This window comes from Excalfactoria chinensis, chromosome 4, assembly GCF_039878825.1.
Source record: "Excalfactoria chinensis isolate bCotChi1 chromosome 4, bCotChi1.hap2, whole genome shotgun sequence".
Lineage (NCBI taxonomy): Eukaryota > Metazoa > Chordata > Aves > Galliformes > Phasianidae > Excalfactoria > Excalfactoria chinensis.
In genome coordinates this window covers 27,098,545-27,124,299 of record NC_092828.1, presented here as the reverse complement: position 1 = coordinate 27,124,299, position 25,755 = coordinate 27,098,545, and the positions used below count along the sequence as shown (strand labels likewise).

General features: G+C 43.9%; 1 protein-coding gene across 2 annotated transcripts; it reads right to left on the bottom strand.

Moving 5' to 3' along the window:
- Window positions 1-435: 435 nt before the first annotated feature.
- PDGFRL (platelet derived growth factor receptor like) lies at window positions 436-21,227 on the bottom strand. Of its 2 annotated transcripts, none has more exons than XM_072335494.1 (6): window positions 21,027-21,224; window positions 13,616-13,910; window positions 7,052-7,203; window positions 5,017-5,310; window positions 4,576-4,715; window positions 436-1,179 (listed from the first exon to the last, which is right to left on the bottom strand). In XM_072335494.1, the coding sequence occupies exons 1-6, from the start codon at window positions 21,079-21,081 to the stop codon at window positions 991-993; spliced, it is 1,125 nt and encodes a 374-aa protein (XP_072191595.1). In that variant the 5' UTR covers window positions 21,082-21,224; the 3' UTR covers window positions 436-990. The 2 variants fall into 2 exon arrangements, with proteins under 2 accessions (XP_072191595.1, XP_072191596.1); XM_072335495.1 differs by having other exon boundaries at window positions 443-1,179; window positions 5,017-5,208; window positions 21,027-21,227.
- Between the last annotated feature and the right edge of the window lie 4,528 nt (window positions 21,228-25,755).

Sequence of the window (25,755 nt, the reverse complement as noted above, 5' to 3'; positions counted from 1 at the left end):
CAGCAGCCCATGGTGAGAAGCAATTGCTTATCAGTCCAGATCCCGTCCTGTGTGAATCGAACATCTTCCCTCCTCAGTCAAGTTGAAATTATTAACTTGAGGAAAGAGCTGCAGTATAATCTAACGTGATTTTATAATCGTTATGTTATTGATTCAGTCTGTAAGTTACACCATGTAAATAAATGCAAGTTTTTACTTTAGCAAGTGATAATGCTGCACTGCTACATCTGTTGAAGAATGCAGTGTAAGTGAACAACAGACTGAGCTCTATGGATGCAACATCACCTACCAAAGTCACTCACCGCAAGTCTCTGGAGACACTCTCTGCTATCGTAAAACATTTATTGCTTTTCTTCTCCCAAGACCAAATTTTGTGTGCATCTATCTATTTATCTTTCTGTCTATCCATCCATCAAGGAAATGAACACGCACGCTGAGTTTTATAACGTTAAGAAATTTAATTGCTTTTAAACAATATTGCTATTGGCTGGTTCTATCAGATTTTTTTGTGGCTTTTTGCTTTTTTGTTTTAAACACGTACAGTGCTCTACGTTTTATATTGCACAGCACCAGGAGAGATGCACCTGCACTGGGGGGTTTCATTGAAGATCCCCTGAGTTTGCACAGAGGAAGAAGGCACAAACCATCCAGCAGGTTCACCCTGTAAGAGCTGGAGGAAAAAGGCCACATGCGAAGGGAAATGCAGGAGCATCTGTTCCCGAGTACGACAAACCATATGCGTGTGCAGGCTTCAAGTGGATTACACGTTACATATACTACTGAGTTTAATATGTGAAGTGTTTCTAACTCACAACTGAATACAGCCAGGTGTGAGGCGCCTTGTTTTGGCCTGGCATTCTAGTGAAAATGGAATGCATCGACACAGGAAAGGAATGTAATAGAGAAACCTTTCACTTAAACGTTAACAAACCCAGAAGAACTAAAATGCAAAGCGACATACAGTTCATTACGAGCCCAGAAGCCTTTCCATTAGTTCAGTTCAACTCTAGTCGCCACTGTTGTTGCTCCTTGTGGGTTCTGAGCTATACAAATGTAGTTCCCAGCATCTCTGGCTTCAAAGTGCTCAATAACGAGAACGCTCTTTGAGATTCTTGTGGTGTGTCCGGTCCCCCTGTTTATCAGTCTCCAGAAGTTCTGTATGATCACAGGCCTCTCCAGCTGTTTGAAGAGGAAAGAAATAAAGCAAGCATGTTTAGTGATGCTACTCTGTTAAGCTCCCAGGCAAGAAGTCAGATAGACAGAGCAGCTTTGAATCACATTCTGTAGGTAATTCTTCTTACTCTAGTTTCAGAGATGCCGTATGAAATAACATACAGATCAACAACAATTCACAGCTGCTTCTGCATTAGTTCTCATGCTATATCTTCCAAAAGAATCATATACAACTTCAAATCCATACATATGTATGAGGATACTTAGAAATATGCCTTAAAGTACTTCTTCCTTCTGCTCACAACAGGACATTTCTTCCACACGTGCATTCCCTTTTAGGACTGTTTATCACCTTTGCATTTACAAAGGAATGGAGAAGAACAGTTGGCCTGAGGAGCCACTAAAGGCTTTCCTTCCAGCCTCCATCACACATGGCAGCAGGTTTATCCATGCTGGCTTGTCCTACGCAAATACTGTGGATAAAACTGGTGAGAAAAAGCCTTCTGCTTGGAAACCATCTCCTTGTGCTTAATGAATTAGGCATATTAGCCATTAATCAATATGGATCTGCAAGGCTGAAGCCAGTAGCAGCAAACAGCAATTTCAACACTTATCTGGAGCCAAAGCTACAGTCTTGAACTCACAAAATGACCAGCACAGGAAAAGCTGGTCTTGGTGAAGCTTAGGGATGGCTCCCAATGCAGTCAGGCTTTGCCTGGGCAGTGATGGGTGTTTTCAGCCAGCAATGACTACCTTGAAAGAAAGAAAAACCAAACACAATTTTGAGACAGTGCTACTTGAGCAGCCGCCTCCTGTTCCCAGTCTGAAAACCACGTACTGCTGTACGCTGGAATTCAAGCCTATGTTAATTCTTGAATACGGCAAGGGAAACTTCCCTGACCATAATAAAAGTGAAGGTAACTGCCATGCAGGGCAGATTCTGTTTGCCTGGCTGGGCTGCCGTTGGCCCAGCTCTTCTCACAGTAATTGCCTTCTGCTTTGAAGATAGTTTCAGCGAAGCACTCGAAGGAGTGGATCGGTATGGATCGGTATGGATCGGTATGGATCGGTATGCATTCCCAGCAGGCAAATGCAAGCACCAGGGAGGGGCAAGAGAAAAAATATCTGACAGGAAAAGTAAGGGAGAAGTACAGGAATGAGGGGAGCTGCAGTAACTGACCTGTTAGTTACTGCAGGAACTCTCTTACAAACAGAGGGATGGAACCAAGAACCTTTCTCAGAGCATTTCTTTTGTGCTATGCAAGCACTGCCTTACTAAGAAAAGTCTGCAACGAGTGTAAAGTGCTGCTGTTCTGCCATTCATTTTGCTGGGGCAGAAACCCAAGCCAGAGTTTTCCCCCTTATACTCAGGCAGAGCCGAAGCTGTTCCCAGCAGTGGATCAGCACACAGACCTGCTCCAGGCTGCACGGCCAAAGTTCGTCTCTCAAGCCCTGTAGGTGGGTACAGGGGAAGGTGCAGTCCTCTACTGATAGCACACGTGCCCTGCACCGTGAGCACGGTATCTAGAGCAAACAAGAGGTAATTTGCATGTTTAGCTGCCTGTACTGAACCAGGGCTGGAAAGGCATTACTGCAGTGTGTGCCAGCTCTGCATAACGTTCTGTAGAACCGCTGGGCCAAGACCAGCCAGAAACCATACCTGGACAGCTGTTCAACTGAGAGAGATGCAAAAGCAGCAAGGGACACACACTGACGAGGTACAGAGTTATAAGAGGCCAAGCTGAGCCTCAAATTCCTTCAATTGTTTGTACTCTAATTGCTCTCAGTTAGCAAGGATGTAAAATGGGGTTCGTAGCCAGTTCCTGTGGGCTGATGTACAGAAGTCAAGGGAAGCTGACGAAAAAAAAATCATTAAAAAATAAAAAACAAAAATCAGCCCAACAAAGCTCATGTGAGCAGTGGGGGAACTGCTTCTCCTCCCCTCCGAGAGAGTAAACTATTACGAAGACTCTCAGAAATAAAAGCTCCCCCCTGTAGGCCACAAACACCGCAGCCTGTTGCTACATTTCACTCAGGTCAACATAGTGCCAGTGGCTGCACACAGAGGATGGCAGCGGGTGTTCAGCTAAAAAAATAAGAATAAACAAAAAATCCCCACACAAAACTATTGCTCATCATTTCCCCCTGGACCTGGAGGCACTTCAGGTTTCCCAGCATTTTTCTTTTTACTCCAACAGCTGCAAGTTTCTCTGGTTATTGAGACGCTGCCTTTTTCCTTCCCAACTTCAAATGGACTCCAGACACAGGGGCTCTTCTGCCAAACTCCTCCCACGTTCCACCTCACCCTTGCTCCCCAGATGACCCACTCCACGCTCCTAGCAGTTGTGGATGCCCTCATTCAAAGGAAAGGACTGAACAGGTGTAAATTAGTAACTGCTTAAATCCTCCGAAAAACAAACTAATACCTAAGCAAGGATTAGAAAACTGGTTCTACGTGCCCAGTGCCATCTCCAACTGTTCCAACCCCTTTTGTGCTCACTTGAGCTCTCACTGCTTTTTACCCCTGAAAAGGCGCACACCTTCCTATGGTGGAGGGAACGCTACAGCCTCTACCCTGCTGGCTACAGCAGTCTTCTGGGGCTCTAGATTTGAATTTTCCCTCAAGCACTGAGCTCCATTCGCTCACTTCAGCAATTACCCCCACTGCCACACGACTTAATTCTATACTGGCTCAGGGACACCAGTGCTGATACCAAGGCCGCATTAGCAAGTTCTGTATAGTTTCTCAGCAGCACAGCACTGGGAAGGCAAGCAAATGGAGCTTGCTGTGATCCTTCAGGTCCTACAAGATCCTTTTCCTCTGGTGAAGATCTCTATCTTCCAGCAGTCCTTCTCCTGCTCCTGGCCTGTTTAGGATAAACCATAGCAGAGCTGAGTCTGAACAGAAACAGTTCTCTGTGCTTATGGATGTGGGCAGCTACTCAGCCTAAAGATTGTAGGCTGTGATGGTTCATGTGCCCAAGCCATGGATCAACTGCAGAGGCATCAGCAAGGCGTTATGGTTTGCTGTAGCTCCACTTCCTGACACCGGCTGGGCTTTGACCAGACTTTTCTTTGCAAATGCTGCCAGAGGTCAACTGTCTCGGACAAAAACCCGTGGCAGGGAGTGAGCAAAGGTCAGGCTCAGCAGAGCTAACACCAATATAGTTCTCAGGCTTCATTTCTGTGCAGTTTGTAGGTTCTCAGGGCTTTCCTGCAAGGGAAAAGGGCTGAGGTTTAAAGATGATGTGCTGCCTCCTCCTGACAGCATGCCTGTACTAGCAAGAGGCAGACACCACAAGTGGAAAGAACCTTCACTCCAAATCAAGACAGTGACTAGCATCCAAAGTACTGCCCTTATGAAGAACAAAAAGCATTTCAGCCAAGGCAGGCGTCTCTTACCTCTTGCCCTGGGTACTGCCAGCTGAAGGTCACGTCTACATCTGGCTCCCCCAGGACAGTGCAGGCTACATGGATGGCATCGCTGACTTTGGCTCTACTGGGTGATGCCACAACTGTGGCTGAGGGTGGGCCCTTGGGGACTGACAGAAGAACAGCATTAGGAAACAGGACATTGGTCACTTCCTGATGTGAAATTATTGATAAATAAGTTGTGCTTGCCTAATGGAACAGGTAAGCGATGCATATCTGCAGCTTCCCACCCTACACTGGGAAACTGCTCAAGCTCGTACCAGTAAGATTTTATCATGTACAGTTTTAATGAAGATTTCAAAATTCAGTGACTACTTCGCTTGTTTTACAAACCCAGTTTTTAAAACTTGTTCTCTAAAGCCATCAGAAGAAACAGGGGTTGATGTAAGTACATGGGAAACGTCACCTTACCTTCCACATAGAGTAGGTGATACTTGATGGAAATCTGAGGTGCTCCCTGTGACTCTGCCTTGCAGTAGACAATACCTTTATGATCAGAAGTAGGGTGCTGGTAGACAAAGCCCTTCTTCGCATCATAAATAATATTAGATTCGTCTGTTTCAATTTCTTCTGCTGGAAATTCCCTGTGTAGAGTAACTTTGGCTGAAGGATTAGTGACACGGCATGGGATGACAGCAGGTCTGTCTGGGTTCAGGTAGACAATCTCAAAGTAACTGGGAGTAGGTACAAAAAGTTCCTCTTTATCTATGCAAAAGAGATGAAATAGGATAATGGCTAGATCTTGGCTTAGCAGCAATAAGAAAAAACGGGCGTTAAAAATGAACACAAAGATTTTTGCTTCAAATACACAAAAACGCTTTTCTAATCCGAGTGTGTATTTGCACAGCTTGCATTAAAAAACATTAAGTAGAAAAGTGTATCAAAGTGGTCTTTGCTGCAATGAGACCTCTCAGTCTTAAGAAAAGCTTGAGTTCTATTTCAGTAAATATCCATTCATTGGATCTACTTTTGTTCACTTGTCCCCTTTTAAAGCGTAACATACACAAAAAACATGAGGTAAGATAAGCACTATTAGAGATATCTGGAGCAGATACAGCCTTATAACACAAACATTTTTAAATCTACTTCTGTGCCAAAAACCTGTAATATTTAGTATTTTTAGACAGAGTATTTCCATATTTGATACGCTCCTTATAAAGTTGAATTTCCTCCTTCTAGCTCAGTCATTTACCACAGTAACTTGACTGAGAAGTTCACTTTGGCCTTTTTGAAGGAATCACATAATCACAATGTTGGAAAGGCCCTACAAGATCATCCAACTGTCCAACCATCCTCCCATCACCATTTCTACCACAAGCCACTAAACCTTATCTTGTAGCTTCTCATCCAGACGCCTCTTGAACACTCCAGGGATGGCGACTCCACCACCTCCCTGGGCAGCCATTCCAGTGCCTGACCACTCTCTGAGAGAAAAAGTTTTTCCTTATGTCTAATCTAAACCTCTTCTGGTACTTGCGGCCATTTCTTTGGGTCCTGATTGTTGCCTGGAAGAGGAGGCCAAACCCTCCTCATCACAGCCTCCCTTCAGGAAGTTGTAGAGTGCAGTGAGGTCTCCCCTGAGCCTCCTCTTCTCCAGGCTAAACAATCCCAGCTCCCTGAGCTGCTATGGAATGTAACCTTGGAACATAAAGCACTTCTGATAAATGGCTTCAGCACAGCCTTATAGTCCTATTTAGCTCCAAAACCCATTGCAAACAATCCTGTCTTAACATTTGGACTGGGATATTCACTAGCATTATTCGAGGTAATGCATTCTTAGCAGCGAAGGTTTCTTTACCCCTGTGAAGCATTTCCATTAGAAGAACAAGTTAACCATTTGATTTCACTCTTTTGCAGCAAGCTGCAGTAAACTGCACAGAGTTATCTACTCCATGATGCCCCTGCCCACATTGTGTTGGGGCTACAGCTGATTTCAGGCTCTGCAGGGCAGTGCACCCATGCAGGGTGTTCTGCCTCTCAACATGCCACACAGATGCTGGGGATCTTCACCAGGAACAATGAGACCAAGACTTGAAATGAGCTGCAGGTAACTGAGGACATGGGGTCACCTGAATGTCATAACCGTGTACAAGACTTGTTTTGTTACTTTGTTTATCAAGACACGTTTTCAAAAGTTCTTTGGATTCGTTCTGTAGGAGGTTCTCAGCACACGTCAGTATTCTCAGGGGTATCTGATTGCTTTGTATTATGCATTATGTCAGGTATGCAGTTAGCAGAACCCACAGGGAAAGTGGCCTCACAAATCACACAAAGCAGCAACTGCAAACTTCACCTGCACTTTCTTCCATAACATCTGCTATTTGAAAAACCTCAAATTGTGGGGAAAACCATCTTGACAGTCAAAGACTCGATACAGAATTATTCCTTACTAGCAAATCTATTCTCACAACATTATATACTAATAATCCCCCAAATAATTAATTACCTGTGAAGAAGATGTACGTTGAACCTGTTTTTGTCTCATCCTTCCTGCATTTGTTAGCACTGCACAGCTGAAGCCAGCAGCTATATTCACCTGTGTCTGCTGCAGTGGAGTTTGTAAGGATCAGCTGACCATACCTGTCCAGCTGCTTTATACTGGAGTGAAGAGAAACAAAAGGCAGAGACAAGCACTCGTGTGTTTCCTTGCACATTTCTGTCGATCATTTATACTTCTGATTTGTTTTATTCCTGTTCTGCAACAGACACATTTTTCTCCTACAAAGTTGTGTTGCAAAGTCCTCCTTTGTCCCAGCCAAGACCCACACATGAATAGTTTCCTGATTTTAACTCCACGCATGGTAAGCTTTCACCACATATAGTTCACTCCTGAATTCATTCCAGAATCCCTGTTTTGAAGATGGGCTGCGATTGCCCCCAGACAATGTGTTTGTGTTGTTGCAGTTGACTAAATATATCCCATATTTTCACACTCCAAGTCAAGCCATGTGAATCGCGTTCCTTTCCTGATACCATTTACTTCAGCTGCAGCATTTCTCCACTATCACACTGCAACACTGGTGAGCAGCAGCCACTTTAACAACAGTTTGTTCAATGATCGATGCCTTTTTTCAGCACAAACACTTCCCCATCTTTAACACAGTGGCCCAGTTTTCCACCTGCGTATCCATCACAAAGACCTTCAATCTCAACTCGTTGTGTCCTTGCCTTCCCCTCTGCCCCACTCCAACTCATCTCAACCCCATCACCGTGTTTCCTCTTCATCCTTTGGCTACTTCAGAGCATGGTATGAGTGCTGCTGGAAGTATGATAGCAGCATCACGAGGAAACTGCATTAAAAAACAAAAAAACTCTGCCATTTTTTCCTCCTTCTCCATAAACATCTTCTCATTGGATTGAGATTGTAAATTGATTTATACGTGCAGATAATGGCTGTGTTTCTAAGGGTCCTAACTATGAAATTCAATGGGCACAGTGTCATTCTTATTTATTTTTATGCTTGCTCTCTGGCTCTTGCAGACAGGTTGTGTCAGAGTTCATAGCTTGTGCTACGCTGCCGTCTGATGGGCTGCAAAAGCTTCAGTCCCACAGTGCAAGTGGTCTATGGACCCTGTCAGAACAAACATGTGGCAGCAATGATGCATGTCACTGCAGCCCCAGCCTGTAAAAAAAGTCATTTTCAACCACCTGCTTTTACTTGGTAGCATGGCCAGAACACAAAGGTTTCTTGCTCTACAAGACACTGAATTCTACAGTCATTTTTACTGTAAGTCAGGAGAGATTTTTCCTAGTTTGAGGTATTTAATAACAAACTCCTTTTCAGTGTTTCAGGCTGGGTCCGGACACAGCTTGCATGAATTCCCATCAGCTCCCTTGCTCTAGCTAAGCTGTGGGCTCTCTCTCCTTACCATCCTCCTATTTCTTTCTGTTAACACAGCAGTTACTTTTTAAGGTAGACGCAGGACTTATTGAATCCTTTATTTGGAGGATTAGCAAGCTTTAAAGGAGCTTTTCTCCTCCAAACCACCTTGTTACTGTGTTACTGCAGCATTACTGCAGACCTTTCAGCCCACACCTTGGTTGTGGGCAGCTTCCTGTTAACTGCTGACTTTCACTTAACCAAAGAGGCTGCTGCTTTCAGCTACACGCAGCTCCTGACATTTCCAGCTCCCTGGGCACTCCATTAGGAGACTGCACTCACAGCCAGCATGCGTGAGCCAAGGCTACATAACCCAACATTCAGCCTTCAGCCAAGGCTGGGAGCTTAGAAATGAAAACACACCAAGTAAGCAACCCACACAGGGTGAGAATGACCTCTTCCCACCAAAGCCTTCAGGCTTTTTACACTCATCCATCACAGAGCAGTTTTGAGAGCTGCCTAAAGACACAGGCAAAACATGCTTTCTTGTGCACTTGTGCTACACGACCTCAACTGATTCTGTCATTTGAAAAATGGGAAAGTTAACACTGTCATTCTTTATACGTGCACTTTACGTTACAAACATTTTCAGTTTTTCAATAAGCACTGACTAATTCCTAATTGCACAAGAGATCCTGTTGTGTCCTTCAGGGACACCACCTTCAGGGAGGTGGTGGAGTCTCCTTCTCTGGAGATATTCAAGACCCGCCTGGACGCCTACCTGTGCAACGTGGTGTAGGGAGCCTGCTTTGGCAGGGGGGTTGGACTCGATGATCTCTAGAGGTCCCTTCCAACCCCTACAATTCTGTGATTCTGTGTATAATACTCAAGCAGAAGGAAAGGGAAATCTGAAACATGCTCTAGTCTCTGATTATTTAGATCGACAGCTCACATTTCCTAAGCTATATGGCTACTCAGGCACAACATATTTTGCAAGCACTAACATCAACATTATAGAGAACCCATCAGGCGAGGACGTTTAGCCTCCAACCATTAAAAGCAGCCATTGAACTATGGCTTGAAATCCCAGCAGACAAAAAAGAGAAAAACAAGGTCAGAGTTAATTGATTATTGTACAGTGTGTTCTACTTAACTGGGAACAAGCTATCCAGTAATCAATGGAAATAGCCCAGTGAGGTACTTCCACAAACATGCACTAACATAACCTGGCATCTGAAAGCATGGAAATGTTGAGGCTTGTGACACGGCCGTGCTAAGCAGACAAAACAGACTATGTGAAGTAAGCTGGAAATGGCAAGTGCATCAGCTGGGCTGTATTTCTAGGATAGCTTTCAGTTCATTACTATTTTAAATGATGAGAATCTTTTCTCAAAAGCCAAAGCTTTGCTGTGCTTTACATATCACAAAGCAAAAACACTCTAAACAGAAACATTTTGTGGCTGTTCACAGAAAAAAAGGACAAACCTTCACAATCCTTTTCCATACGCTTACCTTATTAAGCTTCAGTTATTTTAAGTTCAAAAGACCTTTGGCAGAAAAGCTGTGCCAAGTTCAGAAGCTAGAAAAAGCCAAAGGAAAACAATATATAGTGTGCACAGCCTCACTTCAGAGCAGCTGGCAAACTCCAGCAGCTGCACTGGTAGTGCCGCAATGGAATTGCCTGAAGCACAAGGAGAGGGACAGAACAACCTTACTGCTTAAGGCAAGAAGAAAAACCTGACCACTCATAGACTTCAAAGCACATGCAATTGAGCGACACTTGGACACAGGTAACAAAGCACTTAGCCAGTGAGCCTGTCTTAATTCACAGCAGCCCAGTTCTGCCCTGTACAACATTCTACTTTCTCAATAGCTACGAAAGCACTCCTGCCTGTGTACCAATATGCACACAATACATACCCGCCTCTGCCCCAGTTTCTTCCACTGCAGCAGTTCCACTCCACAAAGATTTATCTACCAGATGAAATTCAACAATAAACACAGCCATGTTTTGAGATGGGAGAGACCCATGCTCTAGTCAGGCACTGCACAGACCAGCACTGTCTAGGGAAACTTTTTGCTCTCAAACATACGAAAGTGAAAATGTGCCTGCCCTTCTTTTCTTTATTCATTTCTGTTTTTGATCTTTCTCACACACCGTAGGTGCAGTTTTTAGTTGGGCCAGCAGTCACTGATCTACTGTGTACCACCGTATGGCACTGCAGCCATCCCATTTTGGCAGCATTACTAAGCTGGCACACAAACCTTCCAGACATGAGGATGTACTCATGCTGCACAGGGTGGGACAGCACTTCTCTTCTTAAAAAAGCCACCCTCCAAGCTGCTGTCTATTGCTTTCCATACCGGTGAGACAAAGACACAATCAGCATGGCATGGAGGAAAACACGCAGCTTTTATCCCTACCACTTCTTGTAACCATCCATAGGAAATGTATTACCTGGATGCTAAATTTAAGTAGCTTCAAACCAAAACACCCTCCTTATCCCAAAGCAGCAGACCTCAGCGCCTTCAGCATCAGCATCTGCCCAAGTCACAGAGTCACAGAATGACCCGGGTTGGAAGGGACCTCAAGGAACATGAAGCTTCAACCCCCCTGCCTGGCAGGGCCACCAAAAGCCTCCGACTAACAAAGATACGCACACCATCACCACTGTGAAACCTTACAGGTTTCCTCTGCCTCACAGAAAGAAAGGTCTAAGCTCCTCATGTAGATGACAACCTTGTTAATGATGCTTTCTACTGCCAGTTCACTTAGAAACATTGCCAGCTCTGCTAATTAAATAGGGACTTTATGATATTTCCAGTTACGTTCAGTGAAATCTCTCAAAAGCCAAGGAACACTAATTCTATAAAGCAGGCTGTTTTGCATATACCTGTTAGCACAGCACCAAGCACACAGAGATAACAAAGATATCATAAAATCCGTGATGAAAATGTAATTGCACAAGATTTAGTTGTCGGTGTCTCCATAAATTCTTCCCATTCAGTAAGTCTGAAGCATGCTACTTATCCATGGCTTCATTTTCTCTAGTTACATACAGGGTCTTCTGCTTACAACTGAAATAGCTGATTCAATTTAACTCTGTTTTACTGCTTCAGTAACTTATGTATAAATATTTCAGTATAGATCCTTAAATAGAAGCCTAATATATTTTTAAAATAAAAAACTTAAGCAAGCTACACGCATCCTTAGCTACAGCTACATTGCACAGCATTTAGTACTGTGAAATTATCAACTTCTGTTTTACTGTTACAAAATAATACTGTGGATTTGAATGAGAACAGAGAGGTAAAGAATTTAAGCTACTTCAAACTGCAAAATAACAAATTATAAAGCTAGGAAACGCATATCCTTCCTTAATTCCTTTACCCCATTTCCATGGCTAGAATAGTACAAGAGAAGAACAAGTAGTCAAGTGAAGTAATGAAGTAACATTCAGATTCCTCTCTAAGAACTGTGAATACATCTCACCTTCTTCAATGCCAAATGTTAACACTGAAACCTGGAAGTCTACAGAGCCATATATGTAGCCCAGTGCAAGCAACTAGCCCATATACTCACCTTCTGAGGGTGAGATAGAATTCGAAATGGAAACTACCACCGCACGCGTGGTACTCCCCTTCAGTAGCATTTTGCACACTCCTCTCTGGCCTGCCAAAAGGCCAGGCCCGTACTGCGGCTGACGTGTGCCACCTACTGGAGTAGTTTCATAGAATGCCTTAGGTTGGAGGCCATGCAGACCATCCAGTTCCAGCCCCCTGCCTTAGGCAAGGCTGACCCCCCCCACACACAGCTGTTCAAATCAGCCACAAGATCTGTTGAGAGATACTGCCATGATAAGCCTTCAGCAGAAACAGGCATGTTGTTATAATTTATAGAAGCCTCACACTGCAGAGGTTTATTCGGCCAATTTATTCTGGGACTCATTAGGTGTCAGAAAACAAGCAGATCATGAATTTCAAAGGGACACGTTACAGACACGGGGTATACCTGTCCATTTCTAACCTTATTCTTTGAAAAGAGAGTGGAAAGTAATTAACCGACTATGACTTTAAGGTATCTTCATAATTGTAAGGAAGATGCAGATAACCTTGGCTATTTACAAAGAGCCCACAGACTTTTACTTAATTTAGGAACAAAAGGACAGTAGGACTTTCCTCATACTCTGCTCTTATCTAATAATGTAAGAAAGTCTCTTTACAGCTCTTTTTTAGGACGTCATTCACAGTGCTACTCAGTCTTTCAAGCACTTGCGATTCAACGATACCCAAACATAAATCTCCACCAAACAAGCAGGGAAAACAAGCTCTTCTCTTGGCAAGATAAGCGCTAATGGTACTAGCCCAAACTCCTTTGTAAGCCCTCCCTCTTTCAAATACAGAAAGAGATTATTAAATTCAATCTAGACTAAAATACACGTGTACTATACTTGAGAACTGGGAAGGCCAACAAACGTATGGTTTTGGAGATTTTAGATCAATGGGACACCCACCTGGTGGGGCAGAGAGAGGGAGAAAGTCCTTAGATCCTCATCCTACTCTCACAACTGTGTATGCAGTATCCATTAAGATGTCACTAGATGAAAGAAAAAGCCTTCGTAAACTGAAGGTGACTATCTATCCTCATCATTAAGCTCTGTCACGCTTCTGCACTGTGGATCCTGCAGTACCCCCTGCACTCGAGCATAACTTTGACAGAAGAGGGAAAGACTAACATCACTTGCTCCTTAGAGCAGTGCTTGGTATATTTGTTGTTTTGCAAGCTGAGAGACATGGGTTTTAATCTCATCAAGACATTAATCTTTTTCTCAGCTGATATCTACATTAGCAACATCCCAACAGCAAGCAGGTCTCTGTAGAGCATCAGAACTGGCAGACAGTACCTCACATCCAACCTCACACATTTTCAGGGTTTTACTTGGGCTTTGCTCTTACGTGGCTCTCTGTTGGAGGCTGGAACAGACCAGTGTCACCCTGGACCACATTTTCTAAACTAGATTCATCTGAGGAATCCAGTTCACATGCAACAAGACTCCTCCACAGCATACACTGCAGAGCAGTAACAGGAGGGCTGAAAGATGCTTATCGTTTGTTACAGACTACTACATGAGACACCTTGATTGTAAACAGTCATTCTTCCCCCCCCCCAGGATATGAAAAATAGCTTACCTGAGTCTGGAGTCTTTAAAGGTGTCCAAGTATGAAGGATAGCTCCAAGTCACGTTACTCCCCTTACATCGCAGTTCTATGCTTTGTCCTGCAGACAGGCTTAAAGTGGCAGCTAGCTTCTGGAAACGGCCTTTATCCATCACCTGCATCAGTATGGACTGCGACTTGGAGGGAGAGTCAACAGGTTCCCTTTCCTTCATTTTTAGGCCCTTGGGTTTTACTTTCTTGTTGATAGGCTTGATTTTGTTTTCCCCTGCTTCTTTTGGATGCTTACTTTTTGCAGACTGTCCAAAAACTGGGAAAATAAGGAAAAGGCAGCAGTGTTACCAATTAGGGAAAAAAGCCTACTGGTAAATATATTTCTATTATCACAGAGAATAGCCAATACTCTGTTCTTCCTATAAAGGATTCAGAAAAATGAGAAAGAGTTAATTTCCATAAGTTTCTGAAGTCTGACGTGACTCATTTCCATGGACAAAAAAGAACAAAAAACTTTCAACAACATGTGGAAAATCTATACTTATAGGTCACACAAACAGGCAAATATGTAAGGCATGAGGACTTCATAGGCGGGAAAGGAAAGGAATACAGTACTTTTCTCTCCAGTTTCTTTTCTCTATGCTACCTTATATCACTGCCATCTATTGTGCAGCATTACACAAGTGCCCTGTCTTCATACATACGTTACACACCCATCAGTCCTGTATAACCTTTTAATATGCCGTGATTTTTACAATGCTCGTAACAGTGCAGGTTTGTCTTTCTTTTACGTTAAGCACTATGAAATTACAAATAGTATTTAAGTCACCTGAAAGTAGCATCTAATACATCACATCTCTATAATGGCCATTTACCTTTACTGAACAGATAGAAACAGAAGAGATTTCATCGCCTGCCAGAGGCAACAGCAGCCTTTTAGAACAAAGCAAAGGAAAAGTGAGCTATCTCAATCCGATTCACACAAAGCTATAATTTAAAGTATATCTTTTAACAGGGATTTCAGCTGTCTCTGGGCTGAACATTTATGGTGACTGAAGATCATCTTTTCAAACCAATAAATCCTGGAACCCCTTAACTCAGCTGAAGTGTTGCAGCAAAGCTAACCAATGATTAAGTAGAGAATAAAGATTCCTTTTGCCACATGCAAGCCCCTTCTGAAAAGCACTTCTGCAAAATGTTTCTGAGAGGAAAGCAAGAAAAAACAACTCAAATATCTAACAACACAACTGCATCTCTCAGGATCTCAGCTGGGTGCTGGGCAGAGGAGACTGAGGATCACTTCTCAGAGGACCAGTTACTCCTATACATACATATTTGTGTGAATAACTGTTCCTTTAGCACACACATCTCTCACCTTTTTGGCCTTCAGGTCCCTACGCCCTGTTTATAAGCCCATACATGACAGTAACTGTTCTGGAAAAGTGTGAGTGATCCCAAGTGATCACCAAGTGATCCCAAGTGTACCTGCCCAGCAGGAGCTGAGATGCATGCCGTGGTTGCTTAAAAAGCGCACTTATTTCCCAGCAGTGCAGTGACTGATCTCAGAGGCTCACCCACAGCTGCTATTCTCACCACATGCCACATGTGCAAAAGCCTTAATAAGAAAAGAAAAAGGGGGAAACAAAACAAAGAAAAGGAAAAACAAAACAACGCACAAAGAGCAGTCTTTAAAACCCCAGTTATTTTAAAGGCTAAGTAAATGAATCAGAAAGATTTTTTAATGCTGTAACTGAGAGCAAGAAGCACCATCTTTTGTGAGATGAGCCTAAAACTGTTATTTTAGGCAGCAGAAACTCCACAAACGGTGCCTTACAGCTAATTCACGCTGAATACAGTTTTTTCATATAAAGTACTCTGGCATTTTATCACACAAATCAAACAAAAAAAGCCAACTTCACTGTATGCTGAAAAGCACAGGTTACAGCTGGTACTGACTGCACTGCTGGCAGCATGCTGCAAACAAATCCCTTCTGGACCGGTCAGTCTACTCCACTCAGTTGTCCTTTGTATGGAATCCATACATACAAAAAACAGTTCAATTTCATGACCTTTGTGGAAGGGAAAGAAGGCAAAGCAGGCTGTGTGCTAGCTTCAACATCTGGTCACATCACTGGTGTACAACTGGTGATGTCTTTGTTCCCAGCTAAATGGCTTACTGCTTTTACTGCTTTCCCAGAGAGCAATTCAACCACTGGGAGCTGCCTTGCTTTAGAATAATGCGGAGTAACTTGAAGATCAACCTACCAAGTAACAGCATCTACGCAGTGACTGCTAAGCAGTAACCCATCAATCTGCTTACAACATTAGAGTCATTCTTTTGTTTGCGTCTTCCAACACAAAATTTCAGGTCCTGGTTTTAGCATTTGGAGATCCTTCTGAAAGTCTTTACTGACAGCTTTGTTTGTTCTTTTTAAAGTGGATTTATGAACGTGTTGAAAATGACGTGCCTTGTTGATTTGCTCTGAGGCAACTTTCTTGGCACATTAATGAGAGATGTCCACTAATGATTCCTCCACAGAGAAAGATTCTGCCTCAGAAACGCTATTCCAGTGCTCAGTAAGATACTGCACTTTCCAGTTTGTGTTCATTGTGTTACCGTTGTCCAGTAAAATCTCACCAGGCACCTCCACAGAGAACATGGATGCGTACGGACAATTAGGTGCGTAATTTACAGTTCTAGTTTCTGTAGCGCCCCATTCCTATGGGCCTCACAAAGCTCATGGCTGTCTCTTCCTGCCCCCCCTCCAGTCCATCAGGAGAAGGACAGGATTTATGGTTGCTTTTTATCCCTTTTGCAAGCTGTTTCTCAAACTTTTTGTCTGCCCTGTTCTGGTTTTTATATTTGACTCAGATGTGGGTTAAGGAGACTCCTCATCTTATGTTATTCCCCTTTCTCAAATTAAATGCAACAGTTTGCTCTTTGGCTTTTATTATTCCTGCAAGAATATTAAAACTACAGCCTGGCTGCTCTAAAGCAACATCTGCATCTAATCGTGAGCACTGCTCAGGAGCAAGTCAGAAGCTGCTGCTCTTATCCAAGCAGCTGCCCTAACAGCCCACCACTAGCAGCATCTGGCTGATGACACTCAGCGCTACACCCCAATACACACAAGCCAGCCTGCACCAGTCAGTAACTCTTGTGATTCTATCCATGTTCCTTGCTGCTCCTTATGCCTCAACAACTAGCCATCCCCTTGCCCACACCACACTGTTTTTCCCTCATAATGCTGCTACCTTGGTTCAGATGGCTTTGACTGACAAAGCTCACCAGGCACCACATTTGGGACTGCACCATTCTCCAAAAGAAGCTGCCACTTCTCCCTCAGGGCAGGCTCCTTCCTCTTCCCTGCACAATCTGTGCCCTGGTGTTCAAGGCCCCAGATAAGCATTTCCGTTCCAAGCCATCCGTTCCATTTCTCCCCTACACTTCTGAAAACACACAAGCCTTGTTTCTGTCTCCTTATTTTAACCCTAATTAAAATCAGACTATTTGTCAACATGCCATTGCTACGCTGTTCTGCCAGCCTCAATCCCTACACGCGTTTGACGACACCCTGTCCTCACAACATCACCCCAGAGAAATGCAGTCCTCTTCCACACCTGACACTGCTGCTATGAAGCTGTTAAAGACTTGCCTGTGAGAGCGTTCCAATTCTGAATGCCAGAAGCCTGGTTTTAATTTTCTTCAGATGAAGTTTTTCCTTTCCACACAGGCTCCCTCTGTTCCACACGTTCAGGCTCACTGGGAACTCGAGAAACACTTTCCTCCTATTCCACTCTCCCCAGTACTCTGAGACTACCTTTCTGACCTGGCATTTCCCTTCAGGTGACAGCAGGACACTTCAGGAAGCACCATCATCACAGGAGGTTTTGTCTTCCTATGCTGAAGCGCTGCCTCTCTTCTGCACCTCCCTGAGACATGAGCTTCCATACAAGCCATAGCCATGCTCTTTCCGAGCTCTCCTTCGGAGTTTGCCATAATATCTACCAGTGTCACCACTTCCTGCACCTCATAATCCATCCCCTCTTATTGCTGGGCCAAATCTCAGTGTGCCCTTTAAATGCATTAAATGGTACAGCAGTTATTTACTAAGGTAAAGGCATCAGACCACCAAACTCATCTGGAAACAAAGAACCTACCAGAGTCCTCCTTTTATGCACTCAAACTACAGGACTTTCCCAGGAAAGGAGCAAAGTCAACTAGTCCATTTACAGAGGCACGGGAATACACCATATTTGGGGTACTTCACACTCTCACTGGACTTTTGCCCAAGTAAACAAAGGTAGTTCTTATTTAAAAAGAACAAGATTAAGGAAAAAAATAAGAGTAGGAAAACACTGACAAAATTCTTCCTTTCTGTCTCTGATCTGCTCCAAATAGTGATTCCCAGACGCACTGCATCCATTTCTCCGCAGGGGTACACTCCAGATCCCTAGCTAACCCTCCAAGCCCATACAGGAGACAATGCATCACTGTGTCACAGAAATATGGCACACTGCACTTCTTCTGGCTCAAAGGATTTAGCTCACCCTGTTCTTTAATGTTTCTCACCCCCTTGTTCTTGTAAACACCATGCACAGAAGTTACCACACAATCATCAGCCACAGAATGCTAACATGCATCCAGTGTTGACCTGAAGCATCGCCTACATCCACACATATGCTCCTTCAGCTTCACAGCTGCTTGGGTTACAGCTAGAGAATGTCCATGGTGGTCTTTGAGCCTCCACTGAGAAACCTAGGAAGCAGAGCAGTCACGCTCCCCCCACACACCAGACATACTCATTTCACAAGGCAGATCCCGTGCTACATCTTAGCAGCATCAGAGAGCTTTCAACTCACATTACTATCAGTGAACTCTTCCTCGAAGAAAATCAGACAACAGGTTGTCATAAAGAATAATCCTTAACCCCAAGACTAGGATGAGAGTTAGTCTCTGTGATCATAATTAATAGAACAGGCTGGACACAGCTCTGCTTGTGACGCTCTAGGAGCAGGCACATCCAGCCCACAAGGCAGCATGCAGCCCAGCCCTGCCCATCCCACACCAGCATGGCAGCAAGCACCCATTGCTCAGCAGCAGCCAAACATCAGCGTGCTGTTAACACTGAGCTGAAATCAGGGCTGCCTACAGTGCTAGCTGGTTTTACAGCAAACCAGAGTATGTATTTTGATTTATCAGTCCTGTGAACAGCAAAAAATATGTAGCTGTGCTTTCCATTTTGGCAAAGGAATTTCACAGTAGGTTTCAAGAGTGGAAAGAAAAAAGAAGCAACACTTCTTTTTCCCCTCTACATATTTGCAACACTGTGTTTTCAGTTGACATACATTACCTGCAGATTTTCTAACAGAATGTATAGGGTTGCAATCAGATAATTCAACTCAAAAATCCGATCATGCCTCCTTACTGCACTTCTATAAGCCCTCTCTCACCAGAGGAAGATACCTCTCGCTTCACAGTCATGCCTTAATCACGTCACCATTTTGTGGCAGTACGTACATTTGTAAACATCCACTTTCAAGGACGAAGCAGGGGAAGCACAATCTCATCCAAGCAAATCTCTGACAAAGAGACAACTCACAAAGAATTGCAACCGCTCGTATCAATTCAGACAAATACATTAATTTCATAAAATCAAGGTGAAATACCCCAATAGTTTTGGTTTGGGTGCTTTTTTCTTTTTGTATTTTAAAGATTTTTTTAAATACATACATTAAGCATATTACGTATTTGACACGTGGCCCAAGACAACTCCTCTTCACTCAGCTTGGTGCAGGAAAGTCAAAGGGCTGGACACTGATGATCTACAGAAAAGCTGCCATCCAAGTCAGCCCCCGTACTGACAACACAAACTAGCAATGTCAGGAGTGCTATTCTGAAATCAGAAGACCTTATTGGAACTTCAATAAATTAAACATACCACATTACTTGCTCGCATAAATGAGTCTCTGGATGACACAGCAGGAAGCATGCAGCTCAACCTCACTAATAGAGCAGATGAGCCAGGAAAGCAAGCCTGGAGAACCTTCAGCCCAAGTTGCAACTCATTTCTCATTCCGGGTTTTTGTTGCCTATTTCTCAAATAGAAAACACTTGATGTTGCAACATACACCCACAGATCTTCAAGTCAAAATCCTCTTCTACACCACACTAGTACAGCAACTCCTTGTCTGTCCCTTTACAAACAGTCATTAAGGAAAACTATGCTGGAAGGGACTCCTGGAGACCCCTTCCTACCTCAGCCTCGTTGCTCTGGGTGTTTTGCCTGTCTGTAACAACCAGAGATGCTACAGCCTTCCCAGACAGCACTTCACAGCTCTTGGGGCAAAGCATTTTACAGTAATTTTTGCCCATGTTCCCTGGATCACTTGCAGGAGTTGCCTCTTTTCCTTTCCTCATGCAACCCTGAGCCCAGACCTCTCTACAGACCCTCAGTTTCATGAGCCTGCCCCAGGCCCTGAGCTTGCTCCCAGAGCTTTCCTTGACAACACACTGCCAACAGCAGCAGAAGGAGGCAGTGCCTGCTTTCCCTCTCCATCATGTCCCTCTGCTCACATAACAGCTGGCAGCATCAGAAGAGGATAAGCCACTGGCTGGAGCCACATCACGAATTGTAGGGAATTATCTAAGTTCTCTTGATGTTAAAGTCTAAATAAACCAAGGCTTGGTTAGGAGTTTCCTTCCCCAGCCAAAAGCTAACCCCTTCCCTGCCAAGAACTCATCACAACCTGATGCTGAGATAAGAACAAAGTTCTGTCCTTCCTGCCAAGAGACCAACGGCGCACAAAACCCGCAGAAATTAGAATAAGAGTCACAACTCGTCCCTGACAGACACGAATCACCCCCTGCTCTGTCCTCCATCGCCAGCACCACTCGGGACCCAACTCCCATCTGCACCCAGAGCCCCTCACAGACTGTGGGGAGGGAATTGAACCCCGCTGCTCCCGGGTGGGAACAAAAGCTCTTCCCAGCGACACGCAGAAACGCCTCGGGGTCCGAAGTGGTATTCTTTGACTCCTAAGTGACATTACGGTTATTATGAAATCGAGCACCAAGCGCAGCGCCAACCCTCCTCAGGGCAGCCGCAGGGACTCGAGCAGCGGCTTGGAGCGACGTGTCTGAGAGAAACGAAGAGGCAGCGGAGGGGCTGCGGCTGTTCTCGGCGACGCCTCCCGCCACCTCCACCCCAACTCCCTGCCCCGAACAAACCGCATCCCCTGCCAGAGACGCCGGTTCGCCACCAGACAGCGGGACGCAGCCCGCCCGACCCCGCCACGCAGGACGGGAGCCCCCCGCACCCCGAGATGGCCGCCAGCCCCCGACATGGCGGGCGGGGGCGGCGGAGCTCGAGGCGGGGGAGGCCGGGAGGGGCCCACCGGTGGCAGCGCGAAAGGGGTCGCGGCGGCTCACCGTGCGGCAGCGTCTCCTGCAGCAGCAGCAGGCTGAGCAGCACCCAGAGCCGCATGGCGAGAGCGGCCGGAGCGCCGGGCTGAGGCGGGGCAGGCGCGGCGGCGGCTTGGCGGCGGGGAGGAGCCCGCCGGTGTAAGGAGCGGAGGCCTCGGCCACGGGCTGCCCGCCGCGGGCGCGCACCTCTCAGCTGCGCAGCGCTGGGCGGTGGAGGGGCTCCTCGCTGAGGGAAGGAGCGGGTCGCACGCAGGGTAGCTCAGCTCTGCCACGTGCGGCTCGTACCAACTGCAGGTTGTCTTCGGCCTGCAGCCGTAAACGTGCTGGGTCAGCGGGCGCAGGTGGGAGCTGTGCAGGCTGCGTCTCTGCCGCCTCACGGCTGGCCGTGCAGGTGCATGCCTGGCTCTGATCAATGTGGCGGCAGGGAGAGAAAGTACACCGCCAAGTCAGTTTCGTTCCAGCTTGCTATAGCAAAGACATTCCCAGAAGCTGCTTTATGATGGGTGTTGCTATTGCTAAGATTATTTCCACTTTTCAACAACTACAGTACCTCCCAAGTATCGATTCTGAAAACGTTATCGCTCTTTGATTTAAAGAAAGTGAATCATGGAGATGATGGCTCAGAAGAGATGTGAAATATGAAATGTAAATATGCGCAGGAGATGTTCATTGCCTCTCTCTGCTGAAGAGTTTGTTTTCCATCACATCATCTGCAAAACTGCTGTAAATGCAGTTCTTATGTGCCTCCGTAGGTCAGATTTCACTTCTCACGCCCAGACTAGGTCAAAGATACACTGCTGACAGAGCCCCACATGCTGGTATATATGGAGAAGTACAGTACTAGCACTAGGAGACAGCAGCCCATCTGCATTCATTCTAGGGCATATTTTCAAGCTGACTGATAAATACCTTTTACTATGTAGGCATACAATTAAGAAAGAGTTTCTATACATTCTGAGTTTCCCATTTTTAATAGATACGCACTGAGAACTAGCTGCATTCATTTAGAATTATCAGAAGAGTTGCAGTACACCCAGAGAAGACCAAAATCACAGCTTCTTTTAAATCTGTGAACAAAGATGGTGAGCCAAATACCTGCAAAACAAGAGCAAGCTCATGCTGGGAGTGTGGTTCCGTATCTCAAGGCTATCATCAGCTTTTGCTCAGATTTAATACTCCTACATTATATGTAAGTAGGTGTCCTAAGTGACAGTTTTTCAACTAATTTTCAGTAATTTCAATCCTTAGGACACAGCATTAGATGACAGAACTTCAAGTTTTGTTTTGTTTTGTTGCTTCCCCCCAATAAGGGAAAAGGGAAATAATATCCATGCAGCTCTGAGGCTGGATGCTGCCAGGACAAGGCTTGGTGCTGCAGGAAGCTAAGGGCTCACTCCCTCTGGCAATCGAGCCCCGTATCATCTCTGGCTTGACACTGCAAGTCACAGTGCCCAAATCACTGTAGGAAGTGAGGAGGAAACTACTACGATACACATCTTCAGACCACTGGAAAAAATAAGGATTTAAACATACAATATGATTGGGTGTTGTTTTTTTTTACCCCTTCTATAAGATCTATATGAGCTATCATGTTACTTATAGTGAGTTACGATTTGTATGATGCCATGACCTGAGATGACAGTAATGATGATGAAGTCACTGTGTTATTTTAGTATTTACTAGAACTACAGTGGTGATTCAAGTCAGAGGTGTTGTATGAAGTACATACAAGTGATACTCAGCTTTATTTAAAAAAATACAGAACAAATGCACAATTGTTATCCCGTGAAGCATATCTTACAGTATATGAAAAGCAATATGATTTCCATCAGATTTGAAACGAAGGTAACTAAAAATATCGCTGATTACAAATCTTATCGAAAAAGTGAATAAACAAGCACCATGTCCTTAAATACATGCACTTTGACATTCACAGAAATTCAAGACTTTTCATTTTGGCTAGAGTACTCAAACAGAAATCTGTACTTTAAGATGCATCACAGTCACTCTGTCGACACTTTAAATGCTCAGCAGCACAACACGTAGACATAATCATTACAACACATGGACAAGAAGAAAAGTTATAACGTATATAAACTAACGTTTCTTAAAATGGAGCACACATAGCTATTCTTAAAGATATGTAGCACATAGTTTGTGCTTCGCTTTCTGTTAATACAAAAGAAAGAGGCCCTCCTAAACTTTCACATCCTGACTGCAGTTACACTTTCTGTTGCCTCACGCAAGCCTCAATGGAAACATAAAAGACAACAGAATTTGTCCAACCGACAATAGAAATAAACAATTATATATACATGTAGTTCTTTGTAATACATGTGTAAGCACGGAAATCCTTCAGCTTAGCTGATGCTGAAGAATTTGATTTCTAAAATCAAATGGAAAACAGATCAAGACATGGAGAGGGCAAAGTTCCAACTATGTAAAATGCAGAGGTCCTTAAAATATATACCAGAAAGAAATGTTAAAGGCACAGAAAATTAAAAATGAATACAAAATCCTACATTACGTGGAGTACCACTCGCTGCTTCTGCTTAACACTGAGTAACCCCAGTGCTTTCAGTGAGCATACTGCAATTTGTACAACCTCGTTGCAGGCCTGGGAAGAACCAGGACCTTATAATAAAAGGTGCTTTACGTTTGTTTTTATGTAACCAAGTCTCACGTGCTAGACATCACGTGAATAAAATCTGTACTGTTCAAAACACACCCCAGTGTCAAGGGCATCTGACAGGATTAACACAATTGCACGGTCCCATGCAGATTTCCTGCGCTGTCAGGATCTCACCCAGGCTGGGATGCTTGCAGGACATCTGATCTTGGCACTTATTAAAAATCTCCATGAAAACAGTAAGCATTTCATTTCTTAAATAGTTGTATGTCCTTCCATAAACTTCGGGGAAAAGGTGGCTAGACTTTTACATTCATCATCTCACAAAACATAGAAATATATATTGAAGCTTTACCGTATTTTGCTTCTAAATTAATTGTACCATTTGAAGTTTCTGCATGGCACAGTTAAGCTCGTAAGTGTACAGCTAAGTAACCCTGTACCACTAGGACTGATCTTTATTTCCTGTTGCAGAATTAGGACTAGAATTTGGAATATCACATGAAAATCACCTTAGGTGATGTGAATTATGCAGAAATGTTTTATAACTCCTATGCTTCCTCAGGGGAGAACAGGGATTTACCTGTTCTCCATTAAATATACTTCTATTTACTTTCCTAAATCTGATAAAAAATAATTCCTATATCTAAAGGCATATCCCAGGTGTACCTATGCAAATATAGTTTAAGGATTTATTTCCATAAAGAAAAAAAAAACTACCTCCAGTAATATATATATATATTAATACATACCATCATTATTTGCACAGAATAATTTACAGTACCAACAACTATGTTAACAAATAACAATTTACTTCCAATGGACTTGTGCTTTCAGCTGCTCTCTTGGCAAATACAGCAAACAGGAGAACAGAACTGGGGGTTGGTTTCACGCATGCCCCCTGTGTAAGAAGCAGAATGGCTGTACTTCACAGGGCCTGCTCTGCTAACATCTGGAAGATTACGCATACAAATGCACACCAGAATTTGCATACATATCCCACTTCTGGCTTATAGTGTTCTTAGCCATGGATTATTAATGGCATTAACTACACACACGTATAAATAAGCCTTGTGCAGTTGAAGCAACCGAGAATACCCAATTATTTTCCTTTCACTTCCTTTTATTTCTCTTTAGTTAACTGGATAGTTCCTGTGCTGCAGCTGCTCCCAGTCTCCCTCACAGCATTTGTTACAATCACATTATTTTCATATAATTAACTACTATAACTAATAATATAGAAATGAAGGGGGAAACACTATATACAAAATACATACAAGCTGAAAAATTTCTCTCACCTATCTCCAAAATCCTTAGCTAGAACTTGCTTTAGTCATAAGTTTTTTACATTGACAGTCTCCCTTCAAAGGAAATTCCAGCACAGTATAGAAATTAATCAGTACATCAAAATCACTATGGGATAATGTCAGATCGATGCAAGCATATCGACAGGAAGGCACACATCCTTTCTACATGGTGCTGGGAGGGGATGGGATCTTGCACAGCAGCAGTTTGCAGCTCAGGAGCCTGACTCGCCTGCTCTGTGACACCAGCCTCTGTATAAAAAAGTCTCTGCTTCCCACACACCAAGATGTGCAAAGAATTTTAAAGAGCTGTCTTCCATTGCAGGTTTGTAAAAAATATTGTGCAAAAGCTTCAGCTGAGCACTGCAGGCTTGCCCTAACAGCAGGACATCTTCAAGTTGGGAAGGACAGGTAAGGATGCCCTCTAAAAAATAGCCACTGAAGAAGTTGTCCTCTTGAAAGAGTAGTTACAAATCAGGACAAGCATCAGTATTTCTATTTCAAATACCGGTGGTATTGAAAACAGAACATACATTCATTTTCTTTTTTTTTTTTTTCTTTTCTTCTTAATAGAACATTTGTTTCAGTCTGTCAGGATTACCTTACTGGAGCCTAGAAAGTCTGTACTTATCTTCTGTTTTAAACAAGAACACATAGTTCTTTCATCACTTTTTCATAACAGTGGGACCCAGTTGAGAAATACAATTAAAATGGCAGATCCAACTGACAAAGATGACTCCTTCATTCACTGAAGAAAGGTCCTGAAACTTATCAGTTGCTCTGAGCGCTGCCCTGAAGATGA

What these genes read in the sequence shown, in the direction of transcription:
- PDGFRL (XM_072335494.1), bottom strand. Translation starts at nt 21,081, where the DNA reads ATGCGGCTCTGGGTGCTGCTCAGCCTGCTGCTGCTGCAGGAGACGCTG. An exon ending in GCAGGAGACGCTGCCGCACG is followed by an intron (nt 13,911 to 21,026) that starts GTGAGCCGCCGC and finishes TTATTTTCCCAG; the next exon opens with TTTTTGGACAGTCTGCAAAA. An exon ending in AACGTACATCTTCTTCACAG is followed by an intron (nt 5,311 to 7,051) that starts GTAATTAATTAT and finishes TCTTTTGCATAG; the next exon opens with ATAAAGAGGAACTTTTTGTA.